The sequence below is a fragment of the Amphibalanus amphitrite genome, unplaced genomic scaffold (genome assembly GCF_019059575.1).
Source record: "Amphibalanus amphitrite isolate SeventyFive unplaced genomic scaffold, NRLGWU_Aamphi_draft 000868F_arrow, whole genome shotgun sequence".
In the NCBI taxonomy this organism is placed as follows: Eukaryota; Metazoa; Arthropoda; class Thecostraca; order Balanomorpha; family Balanidae; genus Amphibalanus; species Amphibalanus amphitrite.
This window is the reverse complement of record NW_024882362.1, coordinates 34,616-61,319: the sequence shown is the minus strand read 5'-3', so window position 1 is coordinate 61,319 and position 26,704 is coordinate 34,616. Positions and strand designations below refer to the sequence as shown.

Sequence of the window (26,704 nt, the reverse complement as noted above, 5' to 3'; positions counted from 1 at the left end):
TTGTGGAGCTGACCGCGATATAGCCGGCTGCGTAGACCGCTAGCTCGTCAAGTGCTGGTCTGATGGGGTGCGGCTGGTGTCCGCTCAAATCACCGGTGTTTGTCGTCAGTGCGTGCCTCACTGGTGCCGGGACAGTGCCGCTGTGTGGCGGGTGCCAAACAGCAGCCAACCCGCCCTCTCTCACACACCTACACCCGTGCACCCATGACACAAGTGCCACGCACGTCCAATGTCCGTGCGCCATGTGGCAATGGAAGAGAACTGATCACCCTGGCCATGTGTTCATGCAGGTGATCTTACTTCAGACCCGTGTAAGTGATTGTGAAAGGAATGGTTCAGCTTTTTGCTTTTGTTTTGCAAAGGTTTGGCTGTTTATCTTATTTTCTTTTTATTTCTTTGGTTGTTCCGGAGGGAACAAACATAACCTTACACTCATTCACGAAACAGGACTTGCCGTTTGTTGGGATGTTTTTCTTGGGGTTCTCAAGATTGATGAATTTTTTGGGTACGCGCCCAATGCCCATTGTTCATGTTTGGCACCTTTTTTTCCGAGTGACGGTGTTGAAGCGGGCCTTTTTCGGCGTGTGCTTGATGCATGGTTTTCAATCAGCAGACCTCGAACGAACTTTGCCAGATTCTTGTTCGCTGATTTCATCATCAGGCAATGCAAACCACTGCCATTTTTTGTTTGACCTTGTGTGAGCTATCTCATCAGCGGTAGTTCAGTTATGTAACCAACGGTCTCCGATCAGCTGTATTCAGCGGTACCTGCTACTCAGCTGTGGGTAGCAGTGAATTGTCTTCGCCGTACTGTCTGACGCGGCCCCCGCTGCTCCAGTGGTGTACTGCTACTCAGCTGTGTGGCCAGAGTCGCACTGTTTGACCCACTGCCCCCCACCGCCGCTGTTCCAGCGTTACTCAGCTGTGGCCAGAGTCGCACTGTCTGACCCACACTACCGCTGTTCCAGTTGTGGACGAGGAGGCGATCCAGCGCGAGCGGGAGAAGCTCAAGGCCGAGTACGATCAGGAGATGAAGAAGATGAAAAAGGAGCTGGAGAAGCAGCAGAAGGCCGGCGGCGGCAGCGGACCGCCCGACCCGGCCGAAGTGGAAAAACAGGCTGCCAAAATACGGGCCGAGTTCGAGGAGCGGGAGCGCAAAATGAGGGTCAGTCGCCGCCCCGCTGCGGGTCGCTGGGATGAGCGCCAAGGGAGGGAGGCCGCTATTTCACCGTTACCTGCTATCTTTTATATGGATGTTGCTGGGAGTAACTTGTGATCATCATTCTTGTGAAAGGAAAGGAACTAACGCAAGTAGTGTAGCGAAGCTGAAATAGTGGCGGAAGATGATAGATATGATTCAGCTATCGACTGTGTACCTACATGTGGTGACCCCCTCTCCATATGCTGATCTCGACCCCAGTGCCCTAGCCGGGTGAGGTAGCCCTGAGCTGCTGTATATCGCCTGCACACTCGCTGTGTGTGTGCGCACCTGAGGCACCGGTCTGAGATGCCGGTCTGACGCTGGTTACTGCAGTACTGCACAGCTGACGGTTCACCCCGGCCTGGTGTGCTGCTCCCTCACCCCGGCCTGGTGTGCTGCTCCCTCACCCCGGCCTGGTGTGCTGCTCCCTCACCCCGGCCCGGTGTGCTGCTCCCTCACCCCGGCCCGGTGTGCTGCTCCCTCACCCCGGCTGGCGGTGTGCTGTCATCTCACCCCGGTCCCGCGGTGTGCTGTCATCTCACCCCGGCCCGCGGTGTCCTGTCCTCTCGCTACGACCTCTCACTGTTGTGTCCTCAGGAGGAGCTGGAGGCTCAGAAAGCCATGATGTCCGGCGGCGCCATACCGCAAAACGTCGACCCAGAGGTCTACGAAAAGTCAGTGCCGCACACCGCTGATCAATCATGCCGCAGAAGCCTCGTCACTTAGTTGAATAGATGATTGCCTAGCAGGCCTACAGTTATCTCGTAAACCCGTATTATGGGCATAATAATAGGTCTATTGTTAACTATGATGCTTTTATGACCTTTTCCTCTGTGATGGGCGGCACGTCCTTACAGCAGAGTAATGACAATGTGAGTTCAGTGTTTCTTTGCTCAACGACAGAACAGCTGTTATTATTTGACGTTGGACTACGTCCCATAGTTGACACGTCCAGCAAGGAGTAACAAACCTTATCTTATTAAGGCAGACCGCGCCCAGAACGCCCTTCCTGTATTCCCGCACCCCGCGTCCGCTGCAGACTGCGCGTGCTGCAGCAGCAGATTGTGGGCGGCGAGTCGGCCAACGACCAGCAGGCGGTGATGAAGCGCCGCAAACAGAACGAGGAGGTGCAGCGGCGTCGGAAGGAGATCGCCGCCGCGCTCGGACGCAGCGCCGCAGAGGACGAGGACGATGACGAGATACTCGTCAAGGCGTACGACGACGTGCAGTCGACGCTGCGCGCGCGCACAGACCTCGCCAAGAAGATGAAGAGCCGGGTGAGTGCGCGCTGCGAGCGGCGAGCGGCGGGACGGGCGGCGCGCTGGTGTGGGAGGGAGGTAGGCTGTGCCGCCGAGCACCGTGGCACTGCGGTGCAGTATCATAGCGGTGCCCGTAACACGCCGTAGCACTATGGTTGGAAACGGCCTCACGGATGGCCGGGGGTCAACGCGAAATAAATATTTTGCCCATAACTTGTTAATGCGTAGACCGACTGCGATGAAACTTTGCATAGGTATACCAGTGTCCTTCGTGCATCATACAGTAACTCAGAAATGACGAGGTCACGTCACGTCACGCGTGTGTGACGTCATCATTGCAAGTATGTTATAAGTCGCCTATGTCTTTCCTTATGTTATCGATATCGCGAGGCATTTTGAACATGTTTTGAATACTGCTTTTACTGAATGGATATTGTTGTTATGCTTTCTGGCGAGAAATATCAACGTAGTGACGCACAGTGTCTTACTATTGGTCATAAAGGGTCAAAAATTTGGAGAAAGAGTATTTATGATTTTTTTTTTAGATTGGGCAAAAACGTAAGAAATGAAATGACGATCAAATGACAAAACATGCGTCAGATTAACCCGGCAGTTGCTGGGGTATTTCCCCATCCGCCGTTTGCCGGGGGGGGGGGGGGCGTTCAACGCCCCCAGCCGATAACTCGCGAACAAATAGGCGCAGCGAAACGCACGAGGCGCGGCAAACGAAAGAAGAACACGACGAGACGATTCACATGAATACTTTAAAGTTGAATTTCGAGGTCACAGGTCGGGTCAAGGTCAGGTCAAATACTTGAAATCGGGCTTTCAGTAGCATGGACTTTAGAACCTCGCAATCGGTGCCTCGCGTTTCGCGTTTCGATTATATCGTCATCAGTTGGTCCTAAATAAATTCAGTCAACAGTTGGTCCTAAACAATCTGTCACAACTGTCACAACTGTCAAAACCCTTCATGTAAGTGCTAAAAGAGTGTCAGATCAATGTAGGGGTCAGTCAAACATAGGCCACTGGCCAGGGTCAAAGTCAGGTCAATCAGGTAAGCACATAACCCCGAAAATTAAAACTGGTACCTATTCGCAGCCCATGCATGACACATGTTTTATGGGTACTTTTGGGCGTAGAACACGATGGTGACATTCATTTTATCATACGAGTACGTGGCTGGTTGAAAAAAGATCAATTTCAGAAATGCATGCATCATGGTCGTGAAGTAGTCACGAGAAATTGCCAACATTCAGTTCAAGATTTTGGAAAATGTAGAACGATGATCAAAAGCCATAGATAGCCATTTGATTTGCCATGGTATTGGCAGTGTAATGGCGTTTACAGCATGTCTGTATGTCTGCTCTGTCGGTGGATATCCATATCCATACTCCAGGATATCCATACACGTTTGCACGATATCCATACTCCAGGTGCAGGGGCGAGCAGTTACTTCTTACGAGGGGAGCGGAGTCGAAGTCAGAGTCGGAGTCAGAGTCGGAGTCGGAGTCAGAGTCGCCCAGAGTCGTGGCAACGAGCCAGGAGTCGGAGTCGGAGTCGGGGTCGGTCAGGAGCCCGCAGTGGAAGTCGGAGTCGGTCCGAATCGGAACAGCTCCATCACGACTCCGAAACACTGGCAGGGGTCCGGAGTCGGAGACAGAGTCGGCCGGAGTCATGGCAACGAGTCAGGAGTCGGAGTCGTAGTCGGAGTCGGATTTGGCGCCACCACGACTCCGCAACCCTGCTTCTTACCATCATTTATTAGGATAAGCGATTGGAAGACTGACGAGCCGACCTGGTGCTAACGAAGCGACGGGTAGGTACGCCTCGGGAGATGAAGCTTCACGGACGATTTTGCGCACAAGTGCGCAGTCTGCTTTTACGTTCCCCTTACGCAGAATTGAACAGAGATTCATTCTGCCAAAAAGCTCAATGGAGGTCGATGGAGAACTTTTTGTATGTCCAATGAAACATAAACGTAATTTTGCAAATATTGCTGTGGTGACACTGCAAACAGAATGCAATGCCGTTCCTGATTTTGAACATGCATGGGAAAAAGAGTCACTCCACTCGATAGCAAACATAACAAGTATTATTTTGATATATAATAATCCAGTTTTACAACGTCATGGAGGTACTCAACATGCTATCACCAGCGCGGTTGTTTAAACCTTTGACGGCGCACCAAAAAAGCCACTATCAGAAACTCCCGATTCCACGTACGATAATGGAGACTAAATGCGCAACTAAATAATTTTGTCTGCCCAATTCAAAACATTTCATCAATTTCCAACAGAATGACACCCCAAATATACATATATTCCGAAATTGCCCACGGCCATCCGTGAGGCCGTTTCCAACCATAGTGCGTAGGCGCCCCACACTGCTAGCAGCCGGGGACGTGGTGGAAAGGAGAGATTCTTTTCAATGATCGGAGGCATTGCTGGGGCATGACATGTAATTTTGATAATATGCACATAGTATGACATCTTAGTCGTTGATATGTGGCGCTCTTAGGGAGTAACGGTGTCGGGCTCTATGCTCTGCTGGGTTTGGGATTAGTCGCGTATTTTCAGTAGAGTCGTCAGCTCACTGCGGCGGTGGATGGTGTGCGCCGTGTGTCAGCCCTCCCGTGCCTCAGTACTCGGTGTCTGACGCCGCTCCCGGCCCGTCAGCTGAAGGCCCAGGAGCAGGAGATCCGCGACATCCAGCGCGAGTTCGCCGTCGAGCGAGACGACTACCTGGAGACGATCCGGCGCCAGGAGCAGGGCATGCGCCTGCTGGAGCAGCTGCTGGCGCGCGTGCAGCCCACCATCCGCAAGGACTGCAACTACTCCGACCTGGAGGCCATCAAGAAGCAGGCCATCTGGGACGAGGTGGAGCAGAAGTGGCGGCTGCCCGAGCTGCAGCTGCAGAAGACCAAGCTGCCGCCGCCCGGTACGTAACCATGAGTCACACAGTTCGTACACAGCCCGGTCAGCTGAGGGGAGACGGGCGGGTCCAGAGGGCTCAGATTACTGGTGGTCCGGGCTGGATGTGGGTGTTGGTACATACATGTTGGAGAACCGGCCTCATATCTGAGAGGAGGGGAACGTTTACAATGCTACATCTCAGTTTTATGCGTCGCTTGAAAATTATTCATTACGGAGCGAGCGAAGCGAGCGGAGTCTTTACTTAGATTAACGGAAATTTCTGAGTATGAGCGGCCGGCCGGCCGTGCGGACGCTTTTGCGAGGCTTATATCTCAGCAACCACTTGACCGATTTACATGCGGTAATTTTTGTAGGGTAGCTTCATTCCTTCTACCAAGTATTGGACTATTCCCGATGCATGTGGGTGACCCCTTATGCACGTGCCACGTGCAAAACGAAGAGGTGTCAGTTTTGCAATTGTTGCAATATCTCGGTAACTACTTGGCCGATTGCGCTGAAAGTTGGCATGTAGGTAGGCACCCACTAGGCACTGCATATCCATGTGCCAGAGTTGGGGTGCTGCTGCACGTGCGCACGTGCAGGGGTCGTTTTCAGATCTCGAGAACGGCTCGACCGATTGCGCTCAAATTTGGTACACAGTTAGGGACCGGTTAGTAGGGTGCCGTGCAAAAGTCAGTTGGGACCCATTTTGCACGTGCGCACGTGCAGGGTGCCGCTTCCAGATCTCGAGAACGGCTGGGCCGATTGTGCTCAAATTTGGCACATCGCTAGAGACCGGTTAGTAGGGTGCCGTGCACAAGTCAGCTGGAGGTACCCCCTCGAAATTTCGCACGTGCAAGGCCCACCCTCTCGCTCGCTCCGTTAGTCGCCCCAAAAGGCGTTATACTGGTTCTGTAAGTCGTCAATTATGTGACGATGTGTTGGAATGGCAGATCAGCCGTGTGGTACAGCGAGTGTGGTCTCCAGCGTGCGTGCCTGGTCCCCAGCTATTCGCATCACTTTGTGCATCACGTCTGTGTGAACCGCCGTATGTGCTGTGCATCACTCGGCCGGTGTCTGTCGCCGTATGTGCTGTGTCACGCCCTGTGTGGACTGCCGTATGTGCCGTGTATTACGCCCTGTGTCACGTCCGGCGCGGACTGCCGTATGTGCCATGTGTGCCGTGTGTCACGCCCCGCTGCGGACGCCTCGCAGTGGCCGTGGGCGGCGCCGTGGCTGTGCCCCGCCGACAGGAGGACCGGGAGGAGCAGCAGGAGGCGCAGGAGGAGGACGGGGAGGAGGGGACGCGTCCTCCGGCGCTCACGGCCCCCGCCCGGCTCACCGACGCCTGGGGCGAGCCGGCCGGCGAGGACAAGTTCCTCAAGGTGCCGCCCCGGCCGCCGGCCGCAGTGGCGTGTGGGCTGCATGGGACCGTGGGGTGGGGTGGGCCCGGTTCACAGGCACCGCGCACAGAGAGCTGCTCGGCCTGCTCTGCACAGCCGTCAGCCGGTGTGGGTGTTTACATTGTGCAGCTCTGCCTCAGCTCTGCTTGGTATCGTTTTGTGTGGGTCTGCTACGTTCATGATTTTAACTGATTAAACTGTTTGCATGGTTATGTGTTTACCAGTGTGCATTTCAGTGAAAACTGCACATTTGTGTTGACCGGCGTTCGGGTCGCTGCCTGACGTGTTGCTTGGTGCGGCCCTGCTAAATAACTACCTGCCTTGTTTCGTTGGTTTCATTTCTGGTTACCCCATCCGTTCCCGGCTGTCGATGTGTTGTGTGCGTGTTTGCGGCACGTTTCCCGGCCTTCACCTGCCTCACATCTGCTCGGTGCACGTTCGCTCTGCTGTTGCAGTGCTGGGTTTCGGCGCGCCGACCACCAGCACCAAGTACAAGGGTCCCGGCGGCACTGACTGGGCCCAGGAGGAGACGCGCATCTCCAATGTACGCACCCCGCCGCGGCCCCTGGTGGGCTGGTCTGGCCGCCAGGGGCCGCCGCTCGCCCGGGCCGGAGTGTGGTGCCACCTAGCACTGGCTGGGGTTGCCGTGGGCCTCGGGCTGCGGGTGTGGGACAGGGGAACAATTGTCAGTCACTGCGTGTTTAGGAGTATTGTGTACTGTTTCAATTATCAGACTCGCTTGTATTCTGCTGCAAGATCTTTAACAACCACAGGGTGTACCTTTAAGACGTTTTTGGTAAAACCTGACAGCCCGCGACAGAAGCTGATTTTGGAGTCAGTAACGCAGTGACGTGCTTATTTATCGTTTTTGCACTTATAGCCAGGGGTAACGTTTCCACCTGAGGGTCACTTATCCTCGTTTTCCCATATGCCGTATTACCTCTATTCAGCACCCTCCCTGACCCTGACTGACCCGGCCTGTGACCCCCTGTGACCTGTAACTGTGCGCGCTGGCCGACAGCGTCTGGAGCGCGGTGCCGAGGAGAATATCGCCGGCTCCTACTTCAAGCACCCGACCAACACGCGCCAGGCGGAGATCCTGTTCAAGACGCAGCTGGCGGCCGAGCAGGCGGCCAAACAGGGACAGGGTGAGTTAGGGCGGACCGACGGGCCGTCACCGGGGTCCGAGATGACAGGCGGCCTAAACAGGGACAGGGTGAGTCAGGACTCAGGACCGTCAGAGGGGACCGAGATGACAGGCGGCCAAACAGGGACAGGGTGAGTCAGGGCGACCGGCGGGCCGTCAGAAGGGACCAAGACCAGTTACCGCGGGCCGGGTCCCGTCCAGGAGAGAGCTGACCTAGGCTTGGTGAGATCCGCGGCTCACAATTTTTAATATGACCATTTTTGAGACGAGAAATTCAAATGAGGAACCTCATTTCGGCGCGTTTCAGCTACATCAGAGACTTTGAAAGCTGACGAGCCAGTTGCTAGGTTTGATATGACTAAGACAATTTTGACATTCTACGCCCGACCGTTAACGCTGCCTGCTCCACCTTGCTTTTGTCTAACAGTGGTCGGCAGGTCATTCGGGGTCGTGCCCCCTTTTTGGGCGCCAGGCAGGGCCATTACCCCCACCTACCAGAACCCATTGCTGACACAACCAAGTTTTCTGAAATTCCATACCGTCCTGGAACTCTTTGGGCATTTGTGCATTTCCAATGCATCAAATTTAAAAGATGACACTTCCTCCACAAAACATTTAATACCTATATCCCAGTAGCGGCGGAACACCTTCAATTAAGGGGGGGGGGGCACTGCCGACTTTTGGTCCCATTCTTTCCATGCAACGCCCATAGGGCTAATGTTAAAATGCAAAAATCAAAGGGTGCACGGCGCCCCGGTGCCCTCCCCGTTCCGCCGCCTATGCTATATCCCATTTAACCCTTGTACTATAGGGGCGGCGGCCGGCGGGTGGTTTTTCGTTAAAATCTCACATAAAAGGCATTGGATCACGACCAAATTGTACCCTCGAGCCCATCATTTTTTTTTTTTTTTTACCAGCCTGGAAAATATCATGACCTGAGACCAGTTATACCAACAGAAAAATAACCGCCTGCCGGAATTTTTGCCTCAAGACCGCTTCACATACGGAGTGTAAACGCGATGGGCTCGTAAGCGGATAGGGCTTTACCGTTTACGCTCCATATGCGAAACGATCTTTAGGCAAAAATTCCGGCAGGCGGCTATTTTTCTGTTGGTAAAACTGGCCTCTGGACCCATAATGACCGTTGGCTTATGAGCTTTTTCTGGAGATCATCTTGAGCCATAAAATCTCACATCAAGAAGTTATAGCGGGTCCCGATTTTCTCGACACTTGTCATTGCTCTCTTGAATGAGACGGAATGACCAAGGACCTTAAAAATGGGCAGCAGCGGCTTCCTATTGTCACGGGTAGCACGCTCGTCTTTTTTTATGCACAGCTCCATATCAGAGTCCGAGAGGCCGCGGGGGTCCGATCGACTCCTCCCCCTTACGTTAGCGGCTGTTGAAACGCCAACAGACGGGCGACGGTTAAAAGTTGCAGCTGCTTTTGTACGACTGTACGGAGGGGTGAGATGGTGAGGCGAGCAGGTACGTGAAAATTGGTATCTAATCAATGTGTGCTGTGCCTTTGGCCTGGGCTAATCTTTGAACCCTGGGATGCAACAGTCACGATGGCTCCATCACTGGAGCTACAAACTCTAAAAAGATAGGCTTTCTCAGAATCCCTCATTACCCCCACCGAAAGGGCTCCATTACCCCCAAAGGGGGCATGCCCCACCATTTGCCGACCCCTGGGTCACTCGTAAAGCAGCGCCTGGCTCTTATGACTGGGCGTCGCAGGTGTTTTTCATAGACGCTTCAGGCTGATCAGAGACTGAGCCCGTGGTACAAATGTGCTGTGAGCTGAGTGTGTGTGCGTGAATGTGTGTGTTAGTTGTGCAACTGAATCCCGATGTTCCGTTTTTATGACATGTCAGTCACAATAGCCATGTGTTCATGGACCGATTGCACGATGAAAATACATAATTGTAAATAGGTACTAAGGTTTGGTAGCGTAGCCTAGTGCCAGCCATCGAGCTCTCATAGCGTTTTGCATGATTTGTCGATGTTGCCTGAGGCATTCATTGCAGTTCTCATTGATGTGCGGGTTGTGTGTTGTGTTATGTCCTGATGACGCATAGCTTTCATTCATCCTGTATGTGTTGTGGCCATTTTTGTATAGGCATATAGTTGTTCCACTGGAGGTCACAAAATATCCATTCGCAGCCACCCACAGAAGGACTTCACAACCAATTTTGCGTCACAGTTTGTGACTGTGATCATGGCATACCAGATCATGGCATACCAGCTACGGCAGATCGGATTGTGTACGATAGCAGCATTCACCTCTGTCATTCAGTCATGGCGCTGACCTCTGCCTGGATATTCCGCTATTTGAGCCTCTCTGGTGCCGCCCAGTCTGTTGGTCTCCCCTGGCGCGACCAGCGTCGGGCGGTGCTCGTGTACCCTCTGACGGCCCCTGACGTACGCACTGGCGCGGTTACAGCTCGGCCCGGCCGGGGCCTGTCTCAGAGCCTGGCCTACAGTCACGGTCTGAGTCGCAGTTTCCACGGACTGCAGTCTTTGGGCGGCGCAGCCGGCGCGCCCGCCGCCACCGGCCAGGGACCCAGCTCCTGGGCCAGCGTGACCACCCTCGGTACAGGCGGAAGGGGCCCACCGACACAGCACCTCGCTATGGTCACACAGATGGTCACAGCATGGTCACACAGTAATTGGTCACACAGACTACCGTACAGGGCGGGCTCGGCGCCGGACTGAGATGGTCCGCCAGCAGTCAGCACGGTCCCGGCAGCCAGTGGCTCTCTCGGCCGTGTGCGGCACACACCCGGACGTGTGGCCTGGACGGACGTCCGTGAGAGACCCACCAGCCGCGGTCTGTCGGCGCCCTCGCACACACTACCACTCCGGTGCGCAGTGGAGTGCTCTGAAGTCTGACACTCGCGGCACACACGCGTCCACAATCGCACGAGCTCGTGAGTGCCACCTGAGTCCCTGAGTATCAACACCATCCGGGTCTAGTAGCACGCTCGAGCAGTACACCCGCACGGTTTCTCGGGCGTGTTTCACTCGCTCCCTCCCCATGCCTCACCCATGTGTTATCCGTTTCTCCCTTTGTCTCATCTGTGCCTCTCTGTTCCTCACCTGTGCTGTCCTGCCCTCCTGTCCGTCCAGGCTACATGGACCCTGCTGCCTACTGGACCAAGAGCGCCCCGCCCAGCCCCACAGGTGAGCAGAACCCAGCCCAGTCCCTACAAATAACGGCGAGAGGTACCCCAGAGGGAGGGAGCTGACCGGCCCCACCGTCCTATGCTGTGTATAAAATGGGCCATTTTCCGATATTCTACGGATGGTATTGATAAAAGGCATTTATCAAAACGTATAGTGTCATTTATCAAAAGTAACGTTCTGAGACCGTGTCGACATCAGAAAACAACGACACCGCCGGCGCCAACCTTTTCCTTACATTATGTTCTCCTCTCCCTTCCTTCGCAGGATCCAACCACAGCTTTGCACCTATGGGGAGAGGTATGTCTTTTTTTGCACTTTATTGCTTGTTGCAACAGCTATGCGTTGCTGCTTGTCACTTACGTATTGCATGTATTGGAACCATGCATATTGCATAGTGCATACAGCTCATGATTTGTGTTCACGACCAGTCGAACGATCTTCAAGTATCTAATATCTATATCTGTCATGATAGTCTTTCAACGTTTTACTGGCTGTCATCTCAGTTGTCATCTATTGAGCGAGTCTAAGCTATGCGATGCCGATATTGTCCATTGTTGCGCCTAGCTGGCATCCCCGACTATCCGCGTAGCGGTAAACACTGCATTAACCCGCGCACCGACGGGGGGGCGGATATCCGCCCCCCCCCCCCTGAGGTTTTTCGCGAATAGTGGGAAAACCGCGGCGCGTAGCGCCGCGAAATTTTGTATAACTATTCCCTCATCAATTTTACACATGGTGTGCAAATTTTAACCTCCTACCTTTTAAGGTCAGGTCACCAGGTCACTTTGAATGACCCAACCTCAAGTCACTTTTTGCAACTTTGTCACCGTGCCAGAGCTACAGTAGATGTCGGAGGCCTTTGAAAATCGCAGGATGTTATTAGGTCATTAGTAGCTACAATTTGTTCATCTCGGAATTTTGATATCGGTGACCTAAGGTCAGGTCAATTTCGCGACCTCCCCATTATAAGTCAACGGGGGAAAAATCAACTCCCTGTTTTTACCACTAAAACGGGTCGGAATGGCCCCATATACCACACATGACTTCATATACGATCAACCTTCACTACCTTGAGGTCTGTTTTGCTGTTGGGCAGCTGTGAGGTCATGTGACGTCATCAAAGGTCACCAAAGGTTTTTGGCCAATAACTCCGTACAGGAACAAGATACAGCCGCGTGGATGGTCTCATTGTGTTCAGCTCGTCAAGACGCATCGAATGATATACATGATGACCTCGAGGTCACGTGACCTGAGGTCAACCTTTGACCTTGACCTTTCGAGGTCAACATATATATCATTCGATGCGGATTGACGAGAGGATCACGATGATGCCCTTAGTTTGTTCCTATCTTGACTAATTTGAAAGTTATTCGAGAAAAACTCTCCATATCTAGCGCCGCCATTTTGACTTTTTCGACCCCTGTGACGTCATCTTTGACCTGACCTGAAAATGACCTTTGTAAAAATTGTAGATCTTGACCGTGCGTATCCGATGCCGTTTACCGCTTGTCGCTATCTTGCTTGGTTCTCGAGATCTCAGGGGGGGGGGGCGGTCATCCGCCCCCCCCCCGTCGGTGCGAAGTTGGCGCAGACCCCCGTCGGTGCGCGGGTTAATTTTACGTTGTTCGCCTCCCCTAGCCTCGGCAGCCATTCGCTGACGCCCCTGAACCTCCCCAGGCTTTCAGTCTCCTCTGACGCCCCTGAACCTCCCCAGGCTTTCAGCCAGACGACTGAATCTCCCCTGACGCCCCTGAACCTCCCCAGGCTTTCAGCCGGACGCGCGAAAGCCGGCGCGTCTGGCTCCGGTCGGCGGCGGCGGCGGCAAGAAGAACTTCATGGCCGCCCTATAGCCGGCGCCGGCGGGGACCGCGCCTCCGCTGTGACTGGTCAGTCCTGCTGGTCAGGTCAGTCCGGCCCGGTCTGGTCAGTCCGGCCCGGTCAGGTCAGTCCGGCCGGTCCCGTTACGTTCAGGATGCGGGCGGAGGCGGCGACGGTTGCCGTTGGCCGCACTGGGCCGGCGGTCTGCCCGCCTGGGTGCCGCCCGGCCGTTGTGATACCGTCCTTACGAAGCAGGGAGAGATACCAGTGCCTTGTGGCCGTCGGGCCAGACCTCTCAGAGAACCAGCTAGTCAGCGGATAGCCACCGGTGGATCCGACTGGCCCGGGATCCCCCGGGACGGAGCCGCTCGGAGCGCGGGCGGGCAGTATTAAACCGGTGGACCAACACGCCACTACCAGTGCCTACCAGAATAGGGTCGTCACACGCGGCGACCGATAGACATTTTATGGAGTTGTTTATTGTTAGCTGATGGAGTCCGGGTGTCTCGCCGGTGAAATTGATGGGCCATTGCGCGTCGTTCTCGATCTGCGGCAATATGATACCGATGGTGATGTACAATCGTAACGTCTGACGGGGACGGTTTGTATACCAGTGCAATATTTCAGAGCAGCTATTCTATGACTCGGTCTCAAATGCCATTGTCCTGTACCTAATGTACCGTTCTGCGGTTCAAATATAAATGTGTGCGTCCTAAACTGAGCAGTATTAGTGATAACGCGATTGAACAATCGTAGATAGATAAATTTTGAGAAGCTCTGTGGCAGACATAGCTTCTCAAAAGTTAGCGAGAGGAGGCCACCTGGTGAGGCCTGATAGTGTCTTTTTTCCATGTGAGTGAAATTTTTGGTACGGCGCATTATTAGATGACACTGATGCAGTCCTTGGTAGTAGGCTGGCAAAGCCGCCTACCACAGTCGTTGCACAGCCCTGCCATCCTCACCTCTAGGACACTGATCCCTCCGTTCATTCGACAGAGCTTACATACGTTACCAGGCCCCGACATTGATACTCTGCGGTGCGTCGCCATCCTGTCGACAGGCCGGTAGGACTGTGGACACCGCTTGGGAACCCTTTCTCCCCCGAACCACCGCTCCTATAATAACCCGCTCCGTCCACAAACGCTGAGCTCGTCCCGTGAGTCGTGTATTGTCGGTAGTGATGTGTCCAGGGCCGGCGGCCGTCGCGGTCGGGCCGCTCATAGCCCTGCGCCCCGGTGGTCCGGGCGTCTCGCTGCTCCCCTCCTACTGCCGCGTGTAGACCCGCTTACAGACGACGTCGCCGCAGCTGACCGTCTGCCGAGGACACAGGGGGGGGGGGGGGGAGGGGTCAGTCGGGGAGGAGGGCCCGGGGGCTGCCCAGACATCGTCTGTCGCCGCGCAACCCAGATCCAACAGTAGTTTACGGCGCAAATGGAACAGATTGATAAACGGGCACTAGCAAAAACTGGACAGCGCAAAAACGCACACCACATCTGCCGGCGGCCGTGGGCAGTAAACAGACCGGGCTGTCTATTTACGCGCCAGTCTCCCCGGCCGGCCCCTCTGGGGCGCGCTCCGGGTCATATCAATCCCGTCTGCAGCGCTCTCTCAGTGTCCCCTCTGCCAACTGGGTGCTGTGCGCTGCAGCCGTCTCCCTTTGTGCACCGACTGCTCTGGGCAGCGGGGCGCCGTAATACGGCCATCATCCAATTGAGCCAACTGCCTGAGCCGCGCGACGGAGGGAGGACGGCCGGAGACTGGGCGGACGGGTATAGGGCTGGGCGAGCCGGGGGACGGGACGGGACGGGAGGGGGTGCACCCACCATCTCCATGGCGCTGTCGGTGAACTTGCGCACCAGGGTGGAGGTCTTGCCGTCGCCCACCTGGGTCTCGGTCAGCACGTCGCCCTCCTTGGTCACCACGCTCTGCGGGCAGCGGACGGAGGGGTCAGAGGCGGGTCACCACGCTCTGCGGGCGGGGGACAGGCGGGTCAGTGACAGGTCACCACGCTCTGCGGGCGGGGGACCTGTCAGAGGCGGGTCACCACGCTCTGTGGACAGGGGGACGGGGTCAGTGACAGGTCACCACACTCTGCGGGCAGCGGACGGAGGGGTCATTGGCGGGTCACGGGGGGACGGTCAGAGGTCAGGTCGCCGCCCTCCTTGGTCACCAGCTCTGCGGGCATGGGAAGGGATCGGAGGCAGGTAACAAGGCGGGGGCGCAGAGGTCAGAGGTGGATCACAGTGGTCTGGGGTCAGTGGCAGATCACACAGCTCCCTAATGGACGGGGCAGTGAGCACGCGTCAGACGCGGGTCACAGCGGAACGGGTCAGACGTAGGTCACTGGACACGGGACAGACGCAGGTGCAGCGGTCTGCGCTCAGGGGCACGGGTGACCCAGTACGCGGGGGACTGGGACTGAGCAGTGAGCAGCGCTCACACTGCTGCTGTTCAGAGAGCGTGGTGTGGGGCGTCAGGGAACGTTGCGAGATGGCGCCGCCTGTTGATTTGGAGTCGATGGTTGTGGGTGGATGGTTACTGTAGCTGGGAATGTCAATAGGTACTTAGAAGAAGAAGAAATAGCCACAATGAGGGAAGTAGAGCCACGAAAAATCCCAGCAACGGACAAACAAGACAGTTTGACATCATTCGACTCAGCCAATGTGCTGGTCATACGTGAAGACCGTAAGGGTGACCTTGGAACTGGGGGCGATGATGCTGACCCAGCCAGTCGGCAGATGAGGTAACGTCTGAAGACTGAACCTGTCGCTCGGGGCGTGGTCTGAGCTACTCTCCGCGTTCCGCTCGCTCCGCGGTGCGTCTGGCTGTCGGCCGAACCGGAGCCGCGGCGGCGTCGGCCGTCGGTCGGCGCGGCGCCGCCGGAACCTCCCCGCCGAGAGGACCAGTTCAACAAACAGCTCCGCCCGCCGCGCCGCCCCCGTTTGTGTATGGGTGGCGGAGTGCGCTGACGCAGGCCGGCGGCGGCCCAAACCTGGCCACGTTGCCACAGCGACCGCCGTCCGAGCCGGGCCGGGCCGAGTTACAGACTCGTCAGGTCACAGGGCCTCCGAGTAACCGACCCGTCAAGTCACAGGTGCCCGAGTTACAGACTCGTCAGGTCACAGGTGCCCGAGTAACCGACTCGTCAGGTCACAGGTGCTCCGAGTAACAGACTCGGCAGGTCACAGGTGCTCCGAGCAACCGACTGGGCAGGTCACAACTCAGTACTCACAGGTACTCCGAGTAACCGACTGGTCAGGTCACAGGTGCTCGGCAGATTCCGGTGGATTCTCCGTCTGACTAATACGGGTTCCGAGTAACAGACTGGTCAGGTCACAGGGTCTCGGTGGACCTCGGGTCGGCCCAAGAGTGACGCCGGACGGTGGAGGTCGGTGCCAGGGGCGGGTCAGGGCTCGCCCCGGGAGTCGTAAAGCTCTCAGCGGGAGAACTCCGAAAACTGCCAGTAACTGAGCTATTTCTGAGCTTCGGACAAACTTAGCCGCGAGATTCCCCGCTATTCTCTGCAGTGTTTGGGCTTTCAGCGGCCTCGATTATGGCATGGCACTCTGCAGCTATGCTACGATAAACAGCACCCGCTCACAGACGGGATCCGGTCCACGTTTCTGATAGTCGGGAGCACGTAATTTCAACACAGTACTAGTGCCGCAACAAGCCGCATCAAACAACGTGATAGCAACTGACACTGAACGAATTCAGGCCTTCATAAGCCTGCAAACTTTCGCCGGCCCGGTTAGCCTTGACTCGGCACAGGCCGTGTGTGTAGTTAGGTGGTCCTGACTCAACACAGGCCGTGTATGTAGGCATTGACCCGGTGGCAATGACTGCACGGAGCCGTGCATCAGCTCAGCACAGGAGGGCGGTATGTGTGTATTAGAGATGTCAATCGGATACCAACTTTTTGGTATACCGATACCAAACCGATACCAACTCGGTATTTGGTATTTCAATCCTAATGAGTTTGGTATTTTGTTGGTATCATGAACCCTCGCTAATGTTTAAAGAGGCTAAGAAATCGGTAAAAAGTTGGTATTTTCCTCATGTTCCCAAGTTGGTTTGGTTTCGGTATTTCTCCACGGTTTTGGTTGGTATTTGGTTTGGTATCGGTATTCTGGTTTTCCGTAATTGACATCACTAGTGTATATGTAGGACGTAGGTATATGTTCCGGTGGCTGTGACTCAGCAGGAAGCTATGAATGCAGGCGAGGTGGCGTGCCCCGCCGTGTAACCGTACCGGCGTGGGACCGGGCGCCCCCGGCCGACCCCCGCCGCCCGCCCAGGCGCTGTTTAGACTAGCCGTGGTGGAACTGTAAACGGCCCGGGCGGCCGCGGACAGTGACGAACGGCCCCGCCCCGTGTGTGTACCTGGGGTCGTGGCTGGGGAGGGGGGGGGGGGAGAAGGGACGGTACAGGGTACACGACCGGTGACGACCGGCGCCGCCCCGTGTGTACCTGGGGTAGTGGCGGTGGGAGGGGTGGAGATACAGAGATGTGTGCCGAGGAGGGTCACATCCGATTAGACCCATTCGTTTTTCTAAGATAACTGATGAACGGTTTCAAATACCGGGTGTATACCTTTTCCAATTTGACAATATGACCTACCATCAATTTGACATATTTTTCGACGGCAATTTGATTAAAATGTTCTAAGATAGGTATAGGTTCCTACTTTACTTACTATCCTAGCAACTTGATATTTTCTTTAACCCGCGCCCCGTTGGGCTCTGCCGAGCAACGCGCCCGGTTGGGGGGGGCCATTTTGGCCCCCCCCCCCCTAAGATCTCGAGAACCACGCAACATAGCGACAAGCGGTAAACGGCGTTGGATAGCCCCAACGGGGAACTACCTTGTGACCCAATTTTATTGACCTAGGTCAAACCGATGACGTCACAGGTCACGTCAAAGGTCCAATTTTCACCGTTTACAGGCACTTCAAGAAATGCGTTGTAAAATCGAGTAAAATGCATTTCATTGAAAATCATCGATGGGGAAATGTTCTTCAAACACATATTTTGCTATTTGAGGTCACTGATACCAGGTCAGGTCACAGAGGTCAGGTCACGGGGGGGTCACAATATTGAAGTGTCGTGTGATACATGTTTTATGGTCCATTTTACATGACAAATGCGATTATATGGGTCAGGCAGCCTTTGGGGCCAGCTTAGATCACGTTTTGGTCAAGGTCAGGTCAAGGTCAGGTCAAGGTCAGGTCAAATTAGGTCAAATTTCAAAGTTAATATTTTTGCATAAAATGGGTATTGAATCGATGCAGCTCGTCACGGGGAGTTCAATGGTGGTCTTTGTTTTGCCGTACGTGGTCTAGAATTGCTAAAAATTGAATTCAAAAATTTGACGTCATCATTTTTGAACAGTTTTTTCGCTATAACTTGGCCAAAAAACGAGATATGGATCTGAAATTTGGTATGTATATAGAAGAGCGCTGGGACTACCACATATATTCCGGTTTTTTCGAAATTCTAAAAATTTTCGGATTTTTTCAAAGTTTTTCTAAAAAAATCAATTTTTTGAATTTTTTTTGGTCAAAAACCAAAAATTTTGAAAATCCGAGATAGCAGTTTTGTAGCGCCGCTTTTTGTCTACTAGACCATATAAAGAACTTTGAAATTGCTTGATAACTGTAGATTTGGTGAGCGTTTCAAGATTGCATGTTTTTTGCCCATTTTTGCTCGAACATGACCTCAGTTTGACCTCAATAACTCCTGACCTAAGGTGACCTAAGACTTGAAATTTGGTGTGAAGGTGTCAAATTGATGCCCGGGAAGGTACTGAAAATTTGGCGGCGCTGCGCGCCGCCGTTTGCTTGCTATTCAGGAAAAACCACAGGGGGGGGGGGGGCCAAAATGGCCCCCCCCCCAACGGGGCGAGGGTTAACCCAACCCAGGGGTAATCTCAACCACGGCAGCCCGGGAGGACAATATTTACCCCCCCCCCGTCTAACTCCGTAAATACAGAAGCTACGGAAACAAAAACGGTACCAAACGCAAGGCCTCTACGAGACGGCTCTGAACCACCTAAACTTTTTGACCTCAGGTCAATTTTCAAGGTCAGAGGTCGAGATCAGAGGCTTAACCCTCGCCAGGCGAGGGCCTTTTTCGTAACACGGACGGTCAACCCCCCCCCCCCCCCCTCCCGCCCCTGGCGATTGACTCCTATGGCACTTAGAAACGCCAAATTTACAGGGTAGGTGGGGCCATAGGATATCTCGCCCCCGTAAAAATTTGGTGACTATAAGTCAATATTTAGGGGGAAGAGGTTGGGGGAAGGTAGGTATAAGTGCAAGAAGTTCGCTAAAATATGCCAAAGGTTTTCGCCTGTAACTTTTTATCTAGTAAAGATAGAGCAAAAATAAAAACACCAGTGAACTCAGCACGTCCGTGCGCATCGAGCAAAATACTTAATTACCAATTTAAGTGAGCTTTAAAGTTTCTTAAAAATTAAGTGAACAATTATAATAATTAATTAAGTTTAAGTTAATCAAAATGCGTCATACCTATTGCATAGCAATTCAATTGACTGGTCACAAGGAACACAATAACACCATTTTTGAAGCTCTAGCCTCATTGTGTGCCAAACGTAGTTTGACCGTAGTTGACCTCAGTTGGCCCGACCCAAGCGTTCTTGCAGCTTGCAAACACCAAGTAGAAGTAAATCAAGGTAGTAAAACCCAAAAACGTTAAAATGGAGCACACACCTCTCATCTTTACACATTCGGGCAGATTTCCTTAAAATTTGTGATGACCTCTAGATGACCTTAGGTCAACCAAATTTGAAAAAACTGGGGTGCATATGATGTCACTCGGTGAGCTAAGCATATTCTGCAAGTTTGAATCAAATCAATGAAGAAATATAGTTTTCATGAACGAAATAGTGCATTTTTAGTTCCATTTGGACAATGTGCCGGTTTTTGTGACCTTGTGGCCTGACCTGAAGTCACTGGAACCTAAACTCGCAGATCATGTGACAAATATAGTCCCAAGTCGTGTCTGATGTTTGGTATAGCGCTACGTGCCATAGCATTCACGCTATCAACGAAAAACTCTGGCATTCAGTTGCCGATAAACTATCTCAATTTTCCCCTGACCTTGTACCGGTTTTTGGGACCTGGTGACCTGACCTGAAAAGACTGAAGCCTGAAATTTTCATGATATGCGCCAAAAGGCTGCCCCAGAGGATATGCCAAATTTGGCGGGGCTACCGCCGTTTTTACGTTATTTGCGAAAACCCTTGGGGTTGGTTGGTTTAAAACCGGCACATGTGTAGTGATTTCAAAAAAGTGTTCCAGAGTACGGTAGGATGCATGAAACAGAATTATGCTTGAACTTTGAGGGTAAGGTCAAGGTCATGCTCAAAATTGACCTCAAACTGCACTTTTTCGTATATCTTGTACACTAATTTCCAAAATGTTTTGAAATATTTCGAAGGTCATCAGGCACCTATTTGTGGTTCATGTTCCGTTACAAGGATGTCCCCAGGTCAAGATCGGGCAAGAGTATCCTTGCTAGAGGCTACTTCACTGATTCAAGTCAGCCATCAAGCTATCAAGCCATCAAGCAGTCAAGTTCAGCTATTTTTGCTATGCTGACGCTCTAAATGGATGCTTAGAGCAAAATGAATACCAGATTCGTGATCAGCAGCTACGAATTCATCACAAACCACCTTTCATGTGTCAGGGTCAACCAAAGGTCATTCGAGGTCAACATAAGACATGTCCTTTTCTAAGCAAAATGTATGTCATTCGATGCGTCTTGGCAGGACGCATGCGTTGGTAGACAGTGGTACCAAGCTTTATAGGGCCATTTTTTTTGTTGAAGTTATTTGCGAAAACTGAAATCCCATCTCAGGGTCGTTGACCTGACCTCTGACCTCAGGTCACCAAAATTATTTTGTATTTTTACCTGTCATATGTTACACAACCATGCTCGAAATTTGTATTTATCTCTAAAATTATATGTTTAGCAGCTGAAGTTCACGTATGTGGCGTTGAAATTTGTCGTGCAAGGGTCTCGTTCTAGGAAAGTCGACCCTGTGATGTCATTAAAGGGGCTGGGTAAAGTTTTACTCCAGGAGATGTGAAATTAATGGGAGAAAAGGTACTGAAAGTTTGGCGCTTCTATCTAAGCGCTCGGGAGCTATCGCAACGCAAAAATTCGTCAGGGCGGGGGGGGGGGGGGTGTAAATATTGCCCTCCCGGGCCTGCGAGGGTTACCTTACATGTCATATGTTTGAAAAATCGCAAAAATCGCCATTAGAAAAAATCGCAATAAAGATGGAGCTATCAGCAAAATGCAGATGAAAAACGTCACAAGACGCACTCACCTCAGTTGTTCAAGTCCGAATTTCCCAGAAAAAAGCTTTTTATCTCATAAAATTTAAAAATGTTTTCAACACGAAAACAGTTTCTCTGCAAAAGTTTCAAGAACTAGAATATATGTTTAACCCGCGCCCCACTGGGGTCTGCGTATAACACGCCCTACTGGGGGGGGGGGCTATTCATAGCCCCCCCCCTCCTAACTCCGAAACTACTGGGCCGATCGTCAAAATTCAAACGGCGTCTGATAGCCCCGGAAAAACTGTCGAGCGAAACCTAATTTCATTGACCTCGAGGTCACCGATGACGTCACAGGTCAGGTCAAAGTAAAAATTATTAGCATTTTGGCTTATTCACGTTTTGGGCTCTGGCCGCCGTTTTACAGGTCAGATCAGGCTCATTTTTGGATCACACACTCGGGAACAGATGCTCTAGTTACCCTGAGGGTACCAAACTTGTACTTTGATTTTCAGGTTAAGGTCAGGTCATCACAGGTCACGAAAATATTATATCATGCGTCGGTCACGTGACACATGTTTTATGGTCCATTTAGGTCAGAGATTTCGAATTTGATGTCGTCTGTGTCATTCGAGGTCATTTTGAGTCGAATTTAGCTTATGTTAGGTCATTTTCAGGTCAAAAAATGTCAAATTTTGAAGTTGAAATTTTTCAATAAAAAAGGTGTCTATTGGATGCAGTTTGAGCTCAGAAACACGATGGTGCTATTTATATTGGCGTGCGATGTCAAATACGTGCTGAAAAATTGATTTGAAAAATTAATTATTGAGAATTTTTTGCAATAATGCGTAAAACTTGGCCATTTTTTGAAGATATTTAGCTAAAACTTGCTAGAGTTAGTTATAATAATGCGTTCTATCACATGTATTCCGGTTTTTTTCGAAAAGTTAAAAACTTTTTGCAAAAATGTAAAAATATAAATTTTGGATATTATTATATCAAATTTTCAAAATTTTCAAAATTTCGAAAATCCGAGATAGCAGTTTGATAGCGCAGTCTATTCTGAGTCCTCTCATGCAAAGAAATTGGATCTAGCCTAAAAACTGAGCTCTTGGGAGCGATTGCCGTGGTTCAATGTTTTGCGTCGAAATCGGCCGAACATGACGTCACTCTGACGTCATTTCCGGCCGACCTATAGTAGGTACGAAGTTTAAATTTTGACACAAGGTGTCAAATTGATGCAGCCTAACGTACTGAAAGTTTGGCGTCGATACATCAAGCGGTTTGGAAGTTATTGCAGAAAAACTGGGGGGGGGGGCTATAAATAGCCCCCCCCCCCCAGTGGGGCGCGGGTTAAGAGCTCTGATTAAACACGAGGTGTGCCAAATTGCCACTTTTATATATATTTTTAACCCTAAAATGGTAAAAAATACTGAATTATTATGGTATGATATCATAGATAATTGTTGTTGTCAGCTTAAACATCAGACCAGTGAGAACGAAAGTGGTATAACCATGACTATCGGATCTGACGTGAAAAATAATACCTACCTAAATCATGTGTCGCTTACCCCCGTAGTAAAAAATGATCTTACGTTACCTGACCTGACCTGGTGTGGCCTTGGTCGCGAATTAATTTTTTATAACTAAGATGGGGACGGATGGACGAGACCACCATCATCAAGCTAAGCGCAAAAAATATCTTTAAAAAGGTATCGCAACCCTTGCCGATTGTCGTCTTTCAGTGACGTTTTGTGACTTTACCTTGACCTTGGCCCATGCTTCGCATTAGGTATTTGTAACGCTAATATTCTAATGGTTTCGTATCTATTATTTAGGTCACTTTGGCTAAGTTTTGGGCAGAAATGATTGCTTTTGCGTTCATAAGCCGTATCACGCAGAAGCCTCAAAATCTGACATTTGACCTGACCTTGACCCGAAAGTTGACATCAGTTTTGAAATATCAAGCATTCCTTGGAAAGGTTCATGAAGAGCTTCCAAGCGCCGCCTCGCGGGGCTCGATACGACCATTGGTTCTCAAGATAACAGGAGGCCGACCCCCTCCCCCCCGTCGTTTGTGCGAAAATAGCCCAGGCGTTGCCGGGTTACGTATATAGTTTTGCAACCGGCGTAGTCAATGTCATTGTTTATCCAAAACTGGAACCCAACCTATTTTAGTTTTAACCCTCGCCGGCCGAGGGGGGGGGGGGTGCCGCCCCCCCCCCCCCATAGGTTTTTTTCGCGATAGCTCCGAACACGCTAGCGATAGAGAGCTGAAACTTGGCATACCTGACCTTTGATCCAAGCCGCATCTTTTGACACCAACCGCATGTTTGGGTCAGGTCAGGTCACTGACCTATGACGTCATAAGTGAACCTCTGCACGGTCTTCAGATGTCGCAACTTCGCAACGCCCTCACTGCCAGAGGAGATGTTACAGGGAAATGAAACTTGCAGGATCTAGTATCCATTATGAGTCTCACAACTTGTATATCTCGGATTTTTCCTATATGGCACATGAGGTCAGGTCATTTTCGTGACCTCACCATTATAAGTCAATGGGGAAAAATGAAAACTGTTATTCTGGCGCCGGGAACGATCTCCAACTATCTCAAGCATACAGAATCGTGATTTGATGCACTCCTTGCAAGGTTAGATGCGTCACTTTTGCAATGTTGACCTTGTGTGACGTCATTTATGACGTCATTAAGGTCATATTAGTTTTTCGTCAATAACTCTTGATCAAATTGAGCTAGCGAGTCGGGGAAGCCACCAATGGACTCAGGAAGACCTGCCAAATCGAATGATATGCGACATGACCTCTTTCGACCACCTTCGTGACCTGGGGGTGCTGACCTGACCTTGACCTGAGGTCAACACCCCAAGTTGACCTGACCCGAACAAAAAGTATATCATTCGACGCGCCTGAGCGAGGCGAACACGATGCTGCCAAAATCGCGGCTCTGCGGCCTTTTTTTGCAAAGTTATTCACCAAAAACTGAACCGTACCTTGGGGCACTTGACCTGACCTCAGAGGTCACCGGTTGACCTAGGACCTTAAAATCGGGTACCAATCTCTGCGTCTCGTAACGGCGCACACGCTCGTTTTTTCCGCGACGCGCTAGCTCCACCAGGGGCGAAACGGCGAGGGGGGGGTCGTACCCGCCCCCCCCCCCCCCTCGGCCGGCGCGTAGGTAGAAAACCAATAGGTCCGGCGAGGATTAACGCTTTCAAGGCTGGCTGTTGGTTTGCAACATTAAATTTAATTTTTACAATAAATTTAAAACTATTTTGTGTTTGGAATACAACATTTAATGCGAGTAGGTATGCATAATTGCGTAAATAAGTTAAATAATTGAGATTATGCCGTATGCGACAATCTATCTCAGGATTTCCCAGTCGGAAATGTAGGTAAAGTTCTGCGCTGAGGAATGTAGATAGAAGGAAGGTAATTAAAAGAAGTTGGTGTAGTTTTTGTGAGAGGTGCGTCGCGCTCGGTCGCCGGAAGCCAGCATCACTGAGAGTCGACAGTTTCCTGGCTCCCACAGTCGGTGCCCCCTGGATTTTATAACGATGTTATACGTTTTGTAAAATATGATTTGGATTTGATGTTTCAATTTGATTGACGTTTCTAATGGATGTTGGTCGGCGAAAGATCAGCGAAGCAGATCATATTGGGGGTTATTGGCGGACTTAATGGTGGCGGTAGCGGCCTGGGAAGCTGAACACGCTTACCTTGACCTTGCGGCCGTCAGCGGTGCTGATCTCCTGCTCGACGCCGATGTCGAACTCCTGCTCGTGCGTCTTGAAGGAGGTGACCTGCTTGAGCTTCCAGTGGGAGCCGTCGGTGGTGACGGTGACCACGGGCGTGGCCGCGTTGGCCGCCTTCCGCGTGATCATACCCACTCCTGGCGGCGCGACCAGAGGACGGCGGTCAGTCACACATCAGTCAGACCCAGGGCTGGCGACTCGCGGAATGCATCTGGGCCGCAGCTATCTTTGGGGGAGACGGGGTGTGACAGCGGAGAGACAATGGAGTGAAAGTTGTCCGGCTCGCTGGTGTCACTGTCCTGCGTTGTCCGTCCGTCACATATAGTCAGAGGCAGTCCATCCGTCCATCACAGAGAGGTCGTATGGGAGGTCGGTAGGTCGGTTCTGCGACACCTGAGCGAGCGTCATTTCAGCGAACGACATTTGAGCGAAGCCTTTTCAGCGATTAGCAATTTAAGCGATTGACTTTTTCAGCGATTGTCAAGTCGGCGAATTCAATCACAGCGATTATCAACTTAAGCGAGGACCAGAATCAGCGAAACCAGATTGAGCGAATATATGCAGGTCAATGGGGGACCAATTGAGCGAACACAGTTAGGTACAGCGAAACCGAACGCGACGGAAGTCAATCATTTGCTACTTTTCGGGAATTCTTGCCCTTGGAATACTCGCTTGGTGTGTGTCATGCTTCAAGCTGCGCGCGGCAAATAAAAAATTTGCTTCTAAGCATGGAAACCACAAAAAAATATCTGGCCTCATTCTGCAACTTTGATCTGGAAATGTGGAACGTGAGAGATATGACGATGGAAGGAATGTCAAGGACCAATAATAAACTCGAGGGATGGCACAGGGGGATCCAGTATATGTTTCAGGGACCTAACCCAAATATCTGGAAATTCGTACGTTGCTGCTTGGGGCAAGAACAAATTTTACATGGGGAACTGATCCAAATTCAAGCGGGGGAATTTCGCAAAAACAGCACAAGCAATATGAATCTCTGAACAAACGTTTGGTCATCATTATTGGCAAACAGCAGAGAGGGAGGGGGGTGAAATCGAACCGCTGAAATTTTTGAGAAATGTGGCATTAAATTTGGAGCTTAATGTCTGAACTTTGAACGTGACATCCGCCATCCAGTTCCGGATAACCATGAAAAGTTCCGGAAACATTCGTTGTACGAACGCTCGCAAAAGAAAAAAGAAAGAAAAATGCACCGTTACGGGACGATGAAGTGTTTCGCTGAAATGACAGTCGCTCAAACTGTAGTCGACGAAAAAGATGTCGCTGAAACATAGCTTTCGCTTAAATTGATAATCGCTATATTTGATAATCGCTCAATTTGATATTCGCTAAGTTGCCAATCGCTGAAAATGGTTCGCTCAAATGACGTTCGCTCAAATGACACTCGCTTAAGTCGCTCGCACCGGGTAGGTCACCGCATTAGTCGTCCGTCGCATTACCACCGTGTCGTCGTCTCTGGCCGCTGGCGCTCACTCACCGACGGTCTTCATGTACTCGTCGAAGTTCTCCGACGAGGTCAGCTTGTACTCTCCGTTGTAGTTGACCATGGTGGCTGGTTGATGGTGGCTGGTGGCTGGAGGAGCGGCGGAGCGCGTGTGACCGGTAGACGGTGTGAGAGGGGAGTGCGGTGCACGCCGACCCGACTCCCCAGGTCAACCCTGCTCACCCCCGCTCCCC

The 26,704-nt window shown here is 51.9% G+C and overlaps 2 protein-coding genes across 2 annotated transcripts in view; one reads left to right on the top strand and one right to left on the bottom strand.

Annotated features, from left to right (window-relative positions):
• LOC122367414 (osmotic avoidance abnormal protein 3-like) overlaps positions 1 to 13,648 on the top strand; it is a 37,456-nt gene extending 23,808 nt beyond the window's left edge. The window contains exons 8-16 of the mRNA XM_043340458.1: positions 969 to 1,165; positions 1,799 to 1,875; positions 2,241 to 2,478; positions 5,139 to 5,400; positions 7,234 to 7,322; positions 7,800 to 7,926; positions 11,057 to 11,110; positions 11,378 to 11,410; positions 12,878 to 13,648. Coding sequence (XP_043196393.1) covers positions 969 to 1,165; positions 1,799 to 1,875; positions 2,241 to 2,478; positions 5,139 to 5,400; positions 7,234 to 7,322; positions 7,800 to 7,926; positions 11,057 to 11,110; positions 11,378 to 11,410; positions 12,878 to 12,963 — 1,163 coding nt within the window. The 3' untranslated portion in view covers positions 12,964 to 13,648. The remainder of the gene's footprint in view (positions 1 to 968; positions 1,166 to 1,798; positions 1,876 to 2,240; positions 2,479 to 5,138; positions 5,401 to 7,233; positions 7,323 to 7,799; positions 7,927 to 11,056; positions 11,111 to 11,377; positions 11,411 to 12,877) is intronic.
• Positions 13,649 to 14,080: 432 nt separating this feature from the next.
• Positions 14,081 to 26,704, bottom strand: LOC122367417 (sodium/calcium exchanger regulatory protein 1-like). The gene is made up of 4 exons (XM_043340462.1): positions 26,505 to 26,704; positions 24,971 to 25,143; positions 14,755 to 14,856; positions 14,081 to 14,245 (listed from the first exon to the last, which is right to left on the bottom strand). The coding sequence occupies exons 1-4, from the start codon at positions 26,572 to 26,574 to the stop codon at positions 14,195 to 14,197; spliced, it is 396 nt and encodes a 131-aa protein (XP_043196397.1). The 5' UTR covers positions 26,575 to 26,704; the 3' UTR covers positions 14,081 to 14,194.

Excerpts from the sequence above, each read along its gene's own strand:
- LOC122367417 (XM_043340462.1), bottom strand. The coding sequence starts at position 26,574 with ATGGTCAACTACAACGGAGAGTACAAGCTGACCTCGTCGGAGAACTTC. Across the intron at positions 25,144-26,504 it reads CGAGTACATGAAGACCGTCG|GAGTGGGTATGATCACGCGG; the intron begins GTGAGTGAGCGC and ends TCGCGCCGCCAG. Across the intron at positions 14,857-24,970 it reads CTGACGGCCGCAAGGTCAAG|AGCGTGGTGACCAAGGAGGG; the intron begins GTAAGCGTGTTC and ends CGCTGCCCGCAG.